This window comes from Lolium rigidum, chromosome 2, assembly GCF_022539505.1.
Source record: "Lolium rigidum isolate FL_2022 chromosome 2, APGP_CSIRO_Lrig_0.1, whole genome shotgun sequence".
Classification (NCBI taxonomy): Eukaryota; Viridiplantae; Streptophyta; class Magnoliopsida; order Poales; family Poaceae; genus Lolium; species Lolium rigidum.
In genome coordinates, this window is record NC_061509.1 from 210,295,703 (window position 1) to 210,309,906 (window position 14,204).

General features: G+C 44.0%; 1 protein-coding gene across 1 annotated transcript; it reads left to right on the forward strand.

The window, feature by feature from the left end:
- The first annotated feature begins 6,392 nt into the window (after positions 1-6,392).
- Positions 6,393-7,871, forward strand: LOC124690519 (pentatricopeptide repeat-containing protein At1g74900, mitochondrial-like). The gene has a single exon (XM_047223896.1). The coding sequence runs from the start codon at positions 6,393-6,395 to the stop codon at positions 7,869-7,871; it is 1,479 nt and encodes a 492-aa protein (XP_047079852.1).
- The last annotated feature ends 6,333 nt before the right edge of the window (positions 7,872-14,204 follow it).

Genomic DNA, 14,204 nt, shown 5'->3' on the forward strand with positions numbered 1-14,204 from the left:
CTAAGTGAAGGGGTTATCACAACATTGAGCTATCTGCAACCAAACAGGCCGTGGGCTGCACGAGCAGGGAAGAAAGTACTGTTAACGGGCAACCAAACGATGGGCCCTGGGTTCCGTTCACGATGCGCAGGGGCTCCCATCTTGCTGGCGCAGTCATGCAGGAAATCGGCCCAGGCAACCAAACGCGCCCCAAATTTTTTGATGCGGCGCCAGGCATTTTTCGTTTCCAGTCGCACGTTCCAAAGTCTATTTCCGTCCGACGTGACCCAATAAGGTGTCCGGTGCCCCGAGCCCGTCCCCGCTCCACAGGGGACGCTCCGGGCACGCCAGACAGCGTGAGGTGGGGATTGGCCTGCCCGATGCGTCATTGACACATTCAAATTTAACCCAACCGTCGCCTACCTCGGGATGGAGGTTATTGGCGCGTAGCGACGGTGCAGTTTCCGCGGAGGCGGAGCGATACGTCTCGTTGCGTCTAGCTCTCCGTGCTGGAATTAATGAGCGCCACCGCTCCCTCGCCTACCTCCGGCCTATAAAGAGGGGTGCTCTCGCATCGTCCCTCACACACAAACCCTAGCACCTCTCTCCCCAACCCTAGCCGCCACCATCTCAAGAGTCGAGGGCTATTCCATGGCTGGTAGAGGCCGAGGCCGAGGTTGCGGCCACGGCCGCAGCCGTGCTGGAGCAGCAAGGCCTGCACGGTCGCCCGTGCCTGTGATGTCATCGTCTTCCGAGGGGGAGTGGGAGTTCGAGTTCATCGTCGTCCTCAATGGCGACCCACTCGGCATCCATAGGCTGCCAAATAAGTTCGCCGAGTTCATCACCGGCAACGAGCCGGCCACGCTGCAGCTGGATGCGGCTTCTACCGGTGGCCGGTGGACATGCTCTTCGACGGGCGCGGCAAGATTTACCTCCCACCGACTGGGAGAAGTCTGTGCGCTTCCACGACATCCAACCTGGTTGCGTCCTCACGTTCTCCTACCAAGGCGATGAGGAGATGAGCATGAAGGTGTTCGACGACACGTCGTGCCGCCGGCACTACCACGGCGACGATGAAGAGGACGACGATTGAACACACTGAGTGTTCTTTCTTCGCAGCAAAAATGATCACAGAGGTTTCTGTATGTTCTCCCTGCATAGGACCAACAGAGCTATCATTACCAGCTGGATTTTCCAGTTTGGATAACTGAGAGTGCCTGAGAGTGTTTTTTCTTGGCACCGAACATACGGAATTTGCGAGGCCAACTCTAGTTAGGTTTCCTCATTTTGCAATGTTTTAACTATGTATTAGTTTGTGTAAACCATGTTCCAAACTATGTATTAGTTTGTGTAAAACCATGTTTCCAATTATGTAGTTTGTGTAATGTTCCTCCTCTCTATTGAAATGAAAATGCAATTTTTTTTTTCAAAAAACAGTAGTTTAATGTAAAAACAAGTTTGGGGGCCACGTTTGGGGGACGCGGCTGGGGAGCGACGCCCCCTAAACGCGGCACAAAGAAAAAATGTCCCCGACGCTCGACCCGCCGTTTGGGAGACGATTTGGAAGACGCGGTTGCAGATGCTCTAAGTCCAACAAATCCTGGTTTAGTGCGCCAGCTAAACATCCATATGGTTAGATCTTCAAAAAAGTTAAATAATTTTTTTTTCATGTAGAGGATACACATATGTCCGTACCAAATTATGTACCGAAATTCAAAAATATGTATATTAAGAAAAAATGACAGTTTTACAACAAACAATATGAAGGAATCCTATATATTTCCGGAAGGCCTTCAACTTAGTACCCGTCAAAAAAAAGTACGCGGACACCATGTAAGTTAAGAAAAGATCAAATTCATATATGTTCCTATCAGATTCATGAGTACCCATGTTCCGAATATTCGCATTAGGGTACCTTTTTAGAGAACTGTCTTTGGCACGTGAGCACCAGTGCTCTAGGTTCTTGAAAAACATATTTCTGGGATTGCAAAAAATATGAGCTTAAATATTCACATACATATAAATCTTTTGAAGGTACAGTAGAAATTTCGTTGAAAATATGTTGTATTATGAACTACATAAAAAAGATAAATTTCCGACAAAAACTATACCTATACATAGCCATAATTTTTTCCTTGTAGCGCAAAATACAACACACTTTCTACCAAAACTTCACATGAGTATTGAGACATGTATATGTATTCATAGAATACATTTTAGGATTTTTGGTAACATAGAACTATATGTTTTAAAAATATAAAAAAGGGAGCACTGGTACTCAGGTGCACCAAATCTGCGCCCGTTTTGAGTTAGAGAGATCTCACCAGTATAGATCGAAAAAGGAGCACCGAATATATCTCAAAAAACATAAGAGCATCTCCACCGACACCCTTAAATAGGCGCTGGCAGGGGTGCCGACAGTATTATATTGGGGCGTTGGGACCTGCTCCCAAATTTCGGTCCAATTTAGGGAGATGTTGCACATACCGACGACCCTGATAAGAATTTCTAAAAAATTATTGAACATATGAATATGAACAAATTGCGAAAGGATGTGAAGCGGGCCTTTGTTGCTCTGCAAGCTTGATTTGCCATTGTTCGGTACCTCGCTCTTACCTGGTCGAAACATTAGATAGGGGAGGTCACGACTGCTTGTGTGATATTGCACAACATGATTATTGAGAGCGAGCGAAAATTCGTAGTGTTTGATACTGAACAGTATGAATGGATGGATCCTATTGTAGATGTTAATCACGGCGTGCCGCTAACCTTGCTACTTTTCTCGCAAGACGGCAAGAAGTTCGAGACACAAATATTTATCACCAACTGCAATTTATGGATCCGCAAAGCTACCGTCTAGTTTATTTATCTATTTGCCATTGTGATCCAAACTTGTTAAATTATTTACCATGCTAAACTTATTCATTTGTTAAACTTATTATAAATTCTTGTAGTTTATTTGTTGTTTAAAATTATAGAAAAAAACTGGCTGGACTTCGAATATTGGGGCGTATAGGGAGAACGACTGGGGCCCCCTCATTTGGGCCAATTTTTTCTTTCTGACGCCAGAAAAGACTGAATTAGGAATTCAGTTTAACTTTAGGGCCAGGCTACACGGTGCGCGCGCACGATTTTGCTTTACGCGGTGCCCTACCCGAAAATAGAAATAAGCAAAGCCCTCTGTTCCACGCATTCCAAAAATGGAAAGAATTCTGTCCCCCGTGTTCCGTCTCTCCTTCACACAAGCGGAACCAAAACAAATACTACGTACCTAGTTACCTAACACTTGCCCCACGCACAGTACTCAGAATAAAATACGAGAAATACTTCATGTAGAAAATACATTTCTGCAGTTGGTAAACCCCAATAAACATATTATAAATGCATGTACTCAGTTTCTTTCCTGTAAACTACAAATACATCCTAGTTCAAAATATACATCCTAGTTGGAATGCAGAGGAATTACATTCGCAGCAACAAGCACATGGTAAATTAGATGTAGCATTTGGCTAAGGGGTACATGATGTATTTGTGCATAGAAATTTCAGCATGAATGATCAATTTGATGTAACAAAAAGCTAATAAGTACATCCCCAATCAATTACATGTATGTTCCTGTGAAAAATACTACATTCTAGGTTGTAAAAAAATACGTAAAACTAAATAAAATTCTAGATGTATAAAAGAGAAATAAAATACATCCTAACAATTGAAAATGTACAAAATGGCAGTAGATGTAGAAAAAAAAAGGAAAAAATTACATCTGGATGAACCAAACCTGGGATCACAAATATACTAGTGTATTACTTGATCCATTCAAAATTCTGGATGTAGGAAAGAGAAAAAAATACATCCAGATGCACTAAAATTACAAATATACTAGTGTTTTACTTGATCCATTCAAATTTCTGGATGTAGGAAAGAGAAAAAAATACATCCAGATACACTAAAATTACAAAAATACAGTACTAGTGTTTTATTTGATCCATTCAAATTTCTGGATGTAGAAAAAGGATAAAAGATACACCGACATGCATAAGTTTCATCTAGCTTTGGGAAAAACACATATTGAACCTTTCATCATTCTCGATGTAAAAAAAAATGATCGAAAGTACATCCACTTCCAAAGTTACTAGCAGTCTAGCAGTATTGAGGGAAACTACTATTTGTTACATCCTTCAGTTTTTCTAGATGTAGAAAATAGCAGGGTGGCTATCGGTTCTCGGCAGCGCCGACTGCTGAGCTATTGAAACATACGTGTGGAGTGTGTACAAAGCTCGAGCATGGCTGATGGCTTGGCGACCTTAACTAGAAAAACTACTCCTAATTAAGTCCATAGATCAGGTGTCAAAATTTTAAGGCTCAGAATTTCCACCAAATTCCGCACTGGTGCTAGATCAAGTCCAACAATACTCTCCGACGAGTTGTAATGATCTAATGGGGAGCTGGTCAGCTCTACCAGAGGAATGGACCCAATGGGGCGACGACTAACTATCCAACTTGCCTGCTGGATATCACTTGTAGCTTTTCCCATTGACTGCAATGGTAACGGCACCTCGCCTGAAAACTTGGGTCAGTTCAGGTGTTTGCATCACGCAGAACTACATCACTACCAGGGCAAAGACAAAAGTCTCACCATCGAACGGGAGGTCGTTGTGCAGCGCGCCTCTCGTCGCCGGTGGCCGCCCTACTCCCCACCACCAGATCCCCCACTCCTCCTCCGTGCCTCCGACATATAAGCCACTGCAGCATCGCCGTCTTCCGCCTCGGGAGCAGGGCACTGCGAATCCTCGCCAGCGGCACCACCAACATTCCACCATGCATTGGCCCTTGAGAGCGACGGCGCCGCTTGATTTCCCTCTCCCCAACAGCCAACACCATGGTCGCCGCCCTTCTCCTCTAGAGCGCGAGCACCACCACCGCCTCCGCCAAGATCTCTGATCCCGTCGATGGGGGCACGAGCTATCGCTTGAGTTCGTGGGGTGGGGAGTGGAATGGCCAGATGTGGGTGGGTAGGAGGTGTAGGGAGGCGCGCGAAGAAGGCCAGATCGCGGTGGCCGGAAAGGGCGCTGGTGTGAGCCGCCGGCGTCAATATTACTCTGACTTGTGTGAGAGAGGGCTTGCAGAGAGAAGGGGATAGGGATAAGCGATTCTGGGACCACAAAACGCGTGTCGTTTGTGTGAACCGCTTCGTCAAAGCCGCTCGATGGGAATCGGACGCGCGCGAAGGGTGGGCACGACGTAAGACCGCACAGTGCCCAGGCAGAAATTAGATTTGCCGTGGACGCTGCTACACAGTGCCCTAGCACCGATTAGTCTTACGGAGTGCCCCACCCAAAAATGGAAATAAATTAGTGTGACATTCTCCACGTTCCAAAAATAGAAAGTTATAATCCCACGCACTTCTTCTTTTCGTCCGGAATGTCCGCTGCACCTGAAACACGGGATGTGCAAAATCAACTACTCATTTCGTGCCTCCGTTCGAAGTTCACGACGAGAGCAAAAATGCAAGATCGATCCTGTAAAAATAAATACATCATCTAATTCTTCAGAAAAGTTATAATTCCAGATCAGTGCATGTAGAAAAAAGAGAGAAAATACATCTAACATTGGGAATTCTCTAACACTGCCGTCATTCGGGATGTAAAAAACCTGGGAGCAATATACTATTCTTACATCCAAAATAGAGGTGAATCAGATCTTGGATGTAGAAAATGAAGAAAAAATACATCTACCACTGTCATCATTTGGGATGTAAAAAAATCGAAAAATACAACCAGAACAATGGGGAGCATACTTTTATTACATCCTTGGATGTTTTTAGATGTAGAACTAAGGAGCCTTGGAGGAGCAGAAATTAACGGGAAGAGAAGTGGTGGCAGGGACTAGCAACGCGCTGGATCATGGGAGAGAGGGCCCAGCGGCTCGCCGTTCCCAACGGCACCAGGTGAGAATGGGGTCACCGGCGCGCCCGACGGCGAGGCGAAGGACTTTCCCTTCCCGACGGGCGACGGCGCTGATGGAGGTGGCGACCGGCGGCGTCGCGCTCGCGGAGGTGGTCGCCGGCGGCGGGGCGCTCGCGGAGGTTGCCGCCGGCGGCGGCGCGCTCGCGGAGGTGGCGGCCGGCCGCAGCGCGCTCGCAGAGGTGGCAACCGACGACGGTGCGCTAGAACTATCTCTACGAAAGAGGGGAAAACTTTTCTGGAAGAGATAAGATCGCTCAGATTGTGGTGGGCCCCAACACGGTATCTTCCACCAACAGCCCCACGTGGATCGTAATGAGGGAAAGGGGGGCACCGGGTAAGACACCAGCGTGCCCTGGCACGTAATAGATTTTAGGTAACTTTATTCGCCTTTGTCTTGTGTAACTGATAGTCTGATACTCTCTGCTCCGGTGCTCCCTCCACGCGCCAATGCCGCCGCCGCCGCCAGCTTCGGTTTCGTCACTCTTCCCCACATCATCCCCATCCGCTCGACAAATCGCCGCCCTCGTGCTCAACCACCCGTCCTCCACCCTCACCACCGCGTCGGCGCGCTCCCTCTCGGCGTCGCTCCTCGCCGCCGCGCCGGCGCTCCCGACGCCCGTGGCCAACTCCGTCCTCAAGCTCCTCTGGCACCACGCCCCTCGCGCGCTCCTCTTCTTCCACTCGCTCCTCCACCTCCCCGCCCGCGCGCACGCCGTCTCCCCCTGCACCATCGACCTCGCGCTCGACCTCTCCGCGCGCCTCCGCCACCCGCGCCAGCTCACCAACTCCATCCTCGCGCTCTTCCCGCGCCTCCGCCTGCCCTTCACCCCGCGCACCTTCCCCATCCTCTTCGAGCGCTTCGCCGCCTCGCAGCGCAGGCCCGACGTCGCCGTCCGCCTCTTCCTCTCGCTCCACCGCTCCCACCGCGTCACGCAGGACCTCCCGCTCTTCAACTCCCTCCTCGACGCGCTCGGCAAGTCGCGCCACGCCGCCAAGGCCGCCTCCCTCGTCCGCGCCCTCCAGGGCCGCTTCCCGCCGGACGTGGTCACCTACAACACCCTCGCCGACGGCTGGTGCCGCGTCAAGGACACGTCCCGCGCGCTCGACCTGCTGCGGCAGATGGCCGAGTCCGGCATCGCCCCCACCAAAACCACATACAACATCATGCTCAAGGGCTTCTTCCGCGCTGGACAGGTGCAGCACGCGTGGAACTTCTTCCTCCAGATGAAGAAGCGGGGGAGCAAAGACGAGAGCTGTAGTAAGCCCGACATTGTTTCCTACACAACAGTCATCCATGGGCTGGGTATCGCTGGGCAGCTCGACAAAGCTCGCAAACTGTTCGATGAAATGTCTAAAGAAGGATGCACACCATCAGTGGCCACTTACAACGCGCTTATTCAAGTCATATGTAAGAAGGGAAACGTGGAGGATGCGTTGACGGTGTTCGATGATATGGTCCAAAAGGATTGCAGACCTAATGTGGTTACTTACACCGTCTTGATCCGGGGCCTCTGCCATGCTGCGAAAATCGACCAAGCTATGAAGCTCATGGAGAGGATGAAGAGTGAAGGCTGCGAGCCTGTCGTTCAGACATACAATGTTCTAATAAGGTATTCGTTTGAGGAAGGGGAGATCGACAAGGCCCTGTGTTTGTTTGAGAGGATGAGTAGAGGAGAGGACTGCCTGCCCAACCAAGATACGTACAACATCATAATAAGTGCAATGTTTGTGCGCAAGAGGGCCGAGGACATGGCAATGGCTGCGAGGATGGTGATGGAGATGGTGGAGAGAGGCTACTTGCCCAGAAGGTTCATGCTCAACCGTGTCCTCAATGGGTTGATGCTGACGGGGAATCAGCAGATTTCTAGGGATCTATTGAGGATGCAAGAGAAATATAGACGCCTGCGCCGAGAAATAAGACTGTGATTGCCATTTTACTCCTGCATACATTGGCATGAGGCCATGTTCTGTCTTTTGTGTATCATGCGGCTTGGGTACAGAAGTAAGGTGCAACCTTTGATTGCCTTGCAATTTATACTTGTATTATGATCCATCTGTTGTGCAAGCGGCACTTCATTGTTCGTAGGTGTTGTGAACCTGTTCAAAAAGCTTGCTCTATTGTTTGTGCATATCTGATTTGCAGTTTAATTGCTTTTGTATGGGTCTTGTGTTTTAGGTCTTTGCTCTGGATGTTCTGTTTGTGCTTGGCAAAGGACTGCAAAGGTATTCAGTTCACAATCTATTATCTCATCTAATGTGGTACAGAGTTACTAGATTCTATACTATTAGGATGCTGCAAGTGTTTCTCTAGAAGTAAGATAAGGTCTGGTACTCTGGTCATGCCCTGTGCCACTAATCAGCCATAGAATGTAGATACAAACACAATGATACTCTTGGTCATCACGTTATAAATGGTAGGAGTGACTACACTAATGGCCAAATATTTGATACTAAAACAGGGCTAACCGTGATTTTTTGTTGTGGCATGTCGAAGTCAAGTATTGATTCATACTGGAATGTCTGATTGTAAGAAAATTACTATTGTTTTCTGGTATGCTCTGTGGAATCCGTACTATTGGTTTTTGTTAACCATGTTATGGGTTGACTGTGAATGGACAGAGAAAACACAAATGTGAAGTTAAACATTTTTTTTGGTTTCACTTTTACTTTGCAAGTTTCTGGATGCTGGATATGTAGCAAAGGATAATTGCGCCCTGGTGTGATTGTGTGAGCCAACATACACCATCAGTTATGGAATATGGAAGCAAGTTAGTATCTCTGTTGAAGATAAACTTGGTGTTTTCTCTGTAGTTTTTCTTGACTTCAACTTTTTCTTACATGTGTGCTCATTCTAGGTGTTACAAGTGGTAAATTTCTCTTTGAAAGTAGTGTGATAGCTAGTCTCACGTAGCTGTGTTTACTACTGTTCTGTATTCCCTCTGTCTAGAAATATATGGCGCTCGTGCTTTCTTAGATTTATGTTTTACCTGGACTTGTCCGACTGTATGTGGATTAATGATACAAAATTGATATCGTTGGACTTGTATTAAAAACACTATTAAATGGCATCCATTGTGTCTGAGATAACCCACATACTTCAAAACGTGCACGCCTTGTCTTTCTGGATGAAGGGAGTAGTACCTACACAAATAAGAAACTTTCTCTAGTAGTTGTAAAAAATCACATTATGGCCAGATAAACATTTATGCTATATATGAATTTAGGATGGTGCCAACTGTCAAGATAGCACACTTCACCATTAATCCTCTCTCCAGCACAAAATTTTCCACATCAGATTTAATCCCTGCAATTTACACAATTCATGAAAATAATGCATTTGGCACAAATTCACAATTTACACAACCTTTTAATTGTTTTGGGGAAATTTATGTTGTTATTTGTGCTCTTGGTATGCCAAGACTTATGTTTATGTGTTTCAGGCAAGTTATGTTGTATTTTGTGCCCTTGGTTTACCAAACATACAGCGATAAACTTACAAAACCTATTCACTTCACACAATTAAGGTTCTTTAGTTCTGTAAGAGCATCGTTCAGTTCTTTCTTGCTTCCCCTTTTCAAGGTTCAGTAATGAAAACTAAAGATTACGGAATTAATTATCAGACCACTTATTTAGCTCGATTTCTGCAAGGTTTTGTCTGTGTTATCATATTTATAGCTACATGGTGATGCAAAGACTTGACCATTAGCATCCTGTGAATGTGTACGTGTGATCATCAGAGGGTTCTTCTTATCTGCCGCTAGTCAAATCTGAAACTACTTTCTTATTAGCAGTACTATTGTTAGCCAGACTCTAAGATTACATTTTACCCAAACTTGGTTTAGTTTGTTTCCTAATAAAAGTTATAACCCTTACAGCTTGACCGTGCTTTGCGGAAAGGGTGACACGCTGGAAGATGCATGAATACCAGCTAGGTGATACAAAATGTTATAGTGTGATAATACCCATTTTCATTGCTTTTAATGTTGGTGGTGTGATATTGTACTATTTTAGCCACTGCCAAACTATGATAGTCATGCTCCGTAATGTACCGAGAAATATGATCGAAAATTACCACTAATCTGATGCATAATAGTTGTGTTGTCAGCATTCCTTTGTTCACTATTGATTTGACGGACACAGTGAAGCGCACCCTAATGCTCCCGTGCAGGATAGCTGCAGAAAGAATTTAGACTAAAAAGTAATTGCATAGTATGAAAAAAAGGAATACACCGCTGCTGGGAAGGCGATGGCATCGACGCTGATCTGGTCGTCGGAGAATGGTTTCCATCCATCGCAGCGATCGCTTGTACTTGGCGTCGGCGCCTTCATGAGTGGCAACATCTGTTGTGCGTGTGTAGTCACGAGGTGCAGCTGTGGCCATTTGTGGAGCTCGGCTCCTCGCTTGAGTGGAGATGCCTCATCTGCATCTCTGACCTGTAAGTCCCTCTCACACACACGGACACACCGGTTTTTCTTTTGCCTAATTAATATGTAGGCATGCCTGTTAATCATGCAAATAATATCATGCATTCACATTAGAAATCAGAGGGTGCAATTGTGCAGGATGGAGAGAATATTGGTCTGGTTCATTTGGCTTTCTGAATAGCAGATTTAATCTACAACTCGTGTGGGAATCATGGCCTCTTGCGCATCCACACTTGACTTCTTGCTTGATTTGGTGGGGGACGATGTCATTTGTTCCATAACTGAACATGAGCACCCATGTTGCTTCCCAGATTTCTTACACCCCAATAGTTTGAGTTTTCATCGATTATTTGGTTCTTCTTTTCAGGAATACATCGAAATGGCTTATAAGAGAATGCAACTATCACTGTAGGAGGCTCCACGTCAATTGGTATGTTTATCTCTCTTTTCTAGGTTCCCTCTTAGATGATGGTTGCAAATTGCAATGTCACTTGATTATTTGGTATGCTACATATACGGTGGGCTGGTTTAGTTGAATTAGCAGGTGGCGGTGGCATTCAGTTGTTTGTTTGTACATTTGCAGTATAGCAGAACACTGAAACAATGAGTTTATTTTATTAATTTTGTTCTGATTCATGTTGTATTGCAAGATAAGAACCCCAAAGCTGAGTTTTACATATCCCCAACCAATTTAACTTCCATCAGGCTATAACTTTTTCTGGTGCAAGTTTGCCATGTCATCCTGTAGGCCCTGGAGTTCATGATGGTTGAACTATTTTGAGTTGTTTTCATCTTGCTTCTGCAGGTTATTGTTTCTTCGGCCAGTATGAAACTCTAAAACTGATGTAGTAGGACTATCTTATTCTCTAATGAGAGGGTAACTTCCTTTCCCGAGTAAGAAATGATTGTGACTTCTGAGTATGCAGATCTAAAGCTAAGATTTGGATTACATGACAGGTTACTACAAATAGCAAGGAAAGCATCATGCTTATACTATTTTTGCTTTTCTTTGTGTAATTGCAGCAGGTTATGTGCTTATGATGGTAATTTTAGATAACACCAACATTGAGATAATTCAGTAATCTTTCAGTTAAGCACTGTAAGTTTTTTAACTGAAGTTACATGCTACTACCTCCGTTCTGAAATGTAAGCCTTTTTAGAAACCCAAATTAACTCCAAGTCTCTAAATTTTCTGATGAAGTACTCCTTTCCTTACAATATACATATGGATACAGTTCTATATATAGTAGATTACCACATACATGCAGATGCAGTGTTTTTCCTTCTACATCATGGCCATCACTTTATCCTCCTCTCTATTTACTTTTCTTATTGCATTTACTTGACTATGCTTTGTTCCATGGATTTAGTATAATTCATGGCAACATGCTAGCACTCTGGGTTTTTCATCTATCGTAGTTTATTCTTGCCTTTCTTACGTGCTCTGTGTGTGCTTGGCTGCTTGCAGTAAACACAGGGGAGGATAACTGGTTGTTTCATGTAATGGATATTCAGTACCTATAGTTTGTGTCATACGCCTATTTTTGTAAGAGAATTCCTATTGTTTGTTTATCAAAAAACCTATATTTCATTTTAAAGAAAACCTCTGAATTTTCATTGGACATGAAATAAGTTATGGAGTACTATGACAACCATGGAACTTGAGTATCCAGTATTTGCTAAGCCAGTTTGTAAGGAAATTATGTTATGCTTATACATCCAGCTATACTTTTGCTACCACCTTAGAATTTCCTTTCAAACTGTCTGCATAATGCTGTTGTGCTCCGTAACGGAGTAGATGGTAAATCTTATTGAAGCAATCATTCCTTTTTCTTATTCTATATGAAAATAAAGAATTTCAAAAATAGTAAGAAGCGAATGTGTGAAAGATAAGCCACTCTTGTGAAACCAATTCTTAAGCTTGTAATCTGACACGATTCACGTCACCCTGAAGTCTTCTCATGCTCACTTTCTTCCGCAAATTTAAAAAGATGCATTGCAAGCTTTAGACCGGTGACAGAGGAGTCATTGTTTCACAAGCTGCAAGCCATAGGATAGAATGAGAGAACAACTTAGGGGTATTTTTCTCTTTCATTTTCAAGTAGCATTGTTCACAATGTTTTTATGATCCCATCCTAGAATTGAGATATGTGAAATATCTACTTTTCTGCCTGCTTCTGCAAAAGGTATCTGCTTCCTAGCCTCATATTTGCTTTCACCTAAAACAGTTCAGAAGATAAAAACGAAGCACTAAGTGGGTCTGACCTGAAGAGCTATGGTGCTTTTCCAGTAAGCTTACTTGTACATACAATTTTTTCCTGCATTCCTCTTTGTTTTTTAGATGGTCATGAGGTGGAGTTTGATTCTATTGCTGTCATTTGGTTTAGAACTATGCATTTACAAGCATGTCTTTAATTTAGGTCAATGCAGGTTAGATAGTTGAACCAGACAGAGATGAGTATTTGAGTTTTTTCTAAGTTATTTTAGTTAAGTTGGTTCCAAGAACAGTATTTTTCTTCTTGATTACTACATAGAGAAGAGCGAATAAGAGATCTCCTGCCGAGGTGCAGATCTATCAATTTCCTCAAGTTCTTTAAATTTACAACGTATGTTACTGCATTCTAATTAGTTTTATTGGGAATCATGAAAACAACAAAGCTACATAGAAATGTAACTGCTGCAGATTGAACAAAAGTTATTTTTTGCTTTTCACTTTTTATAGGATAGAGAGATCCAAAATAATAAGTGTCCTGGTTTTAATTCAAATCTAAGATAAAATCATAACACTTAATATGGATTGAAGAGAAAATACACTCTTGTGTAAGGATGGCAATGGGTAGGGTATGGGCAGTATAGAGCAATACCATACCCATATAATCAGTGGGTACAAACTTTTACCAATATCCGCACCCACGGCTATAAAACTTTACACATATCCATACTCGACGGGTACTTGTACCCATTGGATACCCGGCGGGTAGATCAAATAGTACACAAGTTATTCACAATTTTACATTTTATCGATATAAACCTGCAATCAACTGGTAGACTCAAGATTTCTTTTATATTTTGATCATTACTTTTTCAGTACAATTAGTTTTATTTTTCAAATGAAGTCTACCCTTTGTTCATTCCTACAGAATCTAACTTGTAAATATTTAATGATTTGTTATGTTCATATTTTGGGGTTATTAAAGTTTAAATTGAGGTTCAACCTACAGATGGCGTACAAATTACCACATTCCCAGTATCGATTGTTCCATTGCAGGCGAATTCCCCTGGTTAGACAAGCATGTGTGTCTCTCTTTATATAATGCCACGTGGTATAATCCCTATCTAATATTTCATTGCCATGTGGTTTTTACTTGATGTGGTTGATCTGTTCTTCACTTTTTTTTTTGTCTTTGTACTGGAGGATTGCTGCCTGGGAGGTGCCACGGCTGATCCAGTGTTCGCTGCTCGGTTGGGTGAAGACTGCTCTATTTTTGCCCTCTGTTCACGTTAGATTGTCTGCCGGCTTGCCATTTTGGTCGGTGGCTATGTATGCTTGGGTCTAGGATGTAAACTGTGAAGGCATGTACTTAGCCTTTTATACATAGCATGAGCATGGTTCTCGTGTGCTCTTCAAGGGTAGTTGTCTCGCTATTAGATACAGAGCGCGGTCCATGTTTTTCTCTTTTTGTGTTCACCTGTTTTGTTTTACTGGAATTCTTAGTTCTTCGTATGTGCTCTTTACGGAACATTTCAGTATGGTTGGTAGGCCTTCTTTACCTTTAGCTTGCCACTGATATGGTCCTCTGGTTTCCCTTCTACTACTACATCAGGGAACTGAGG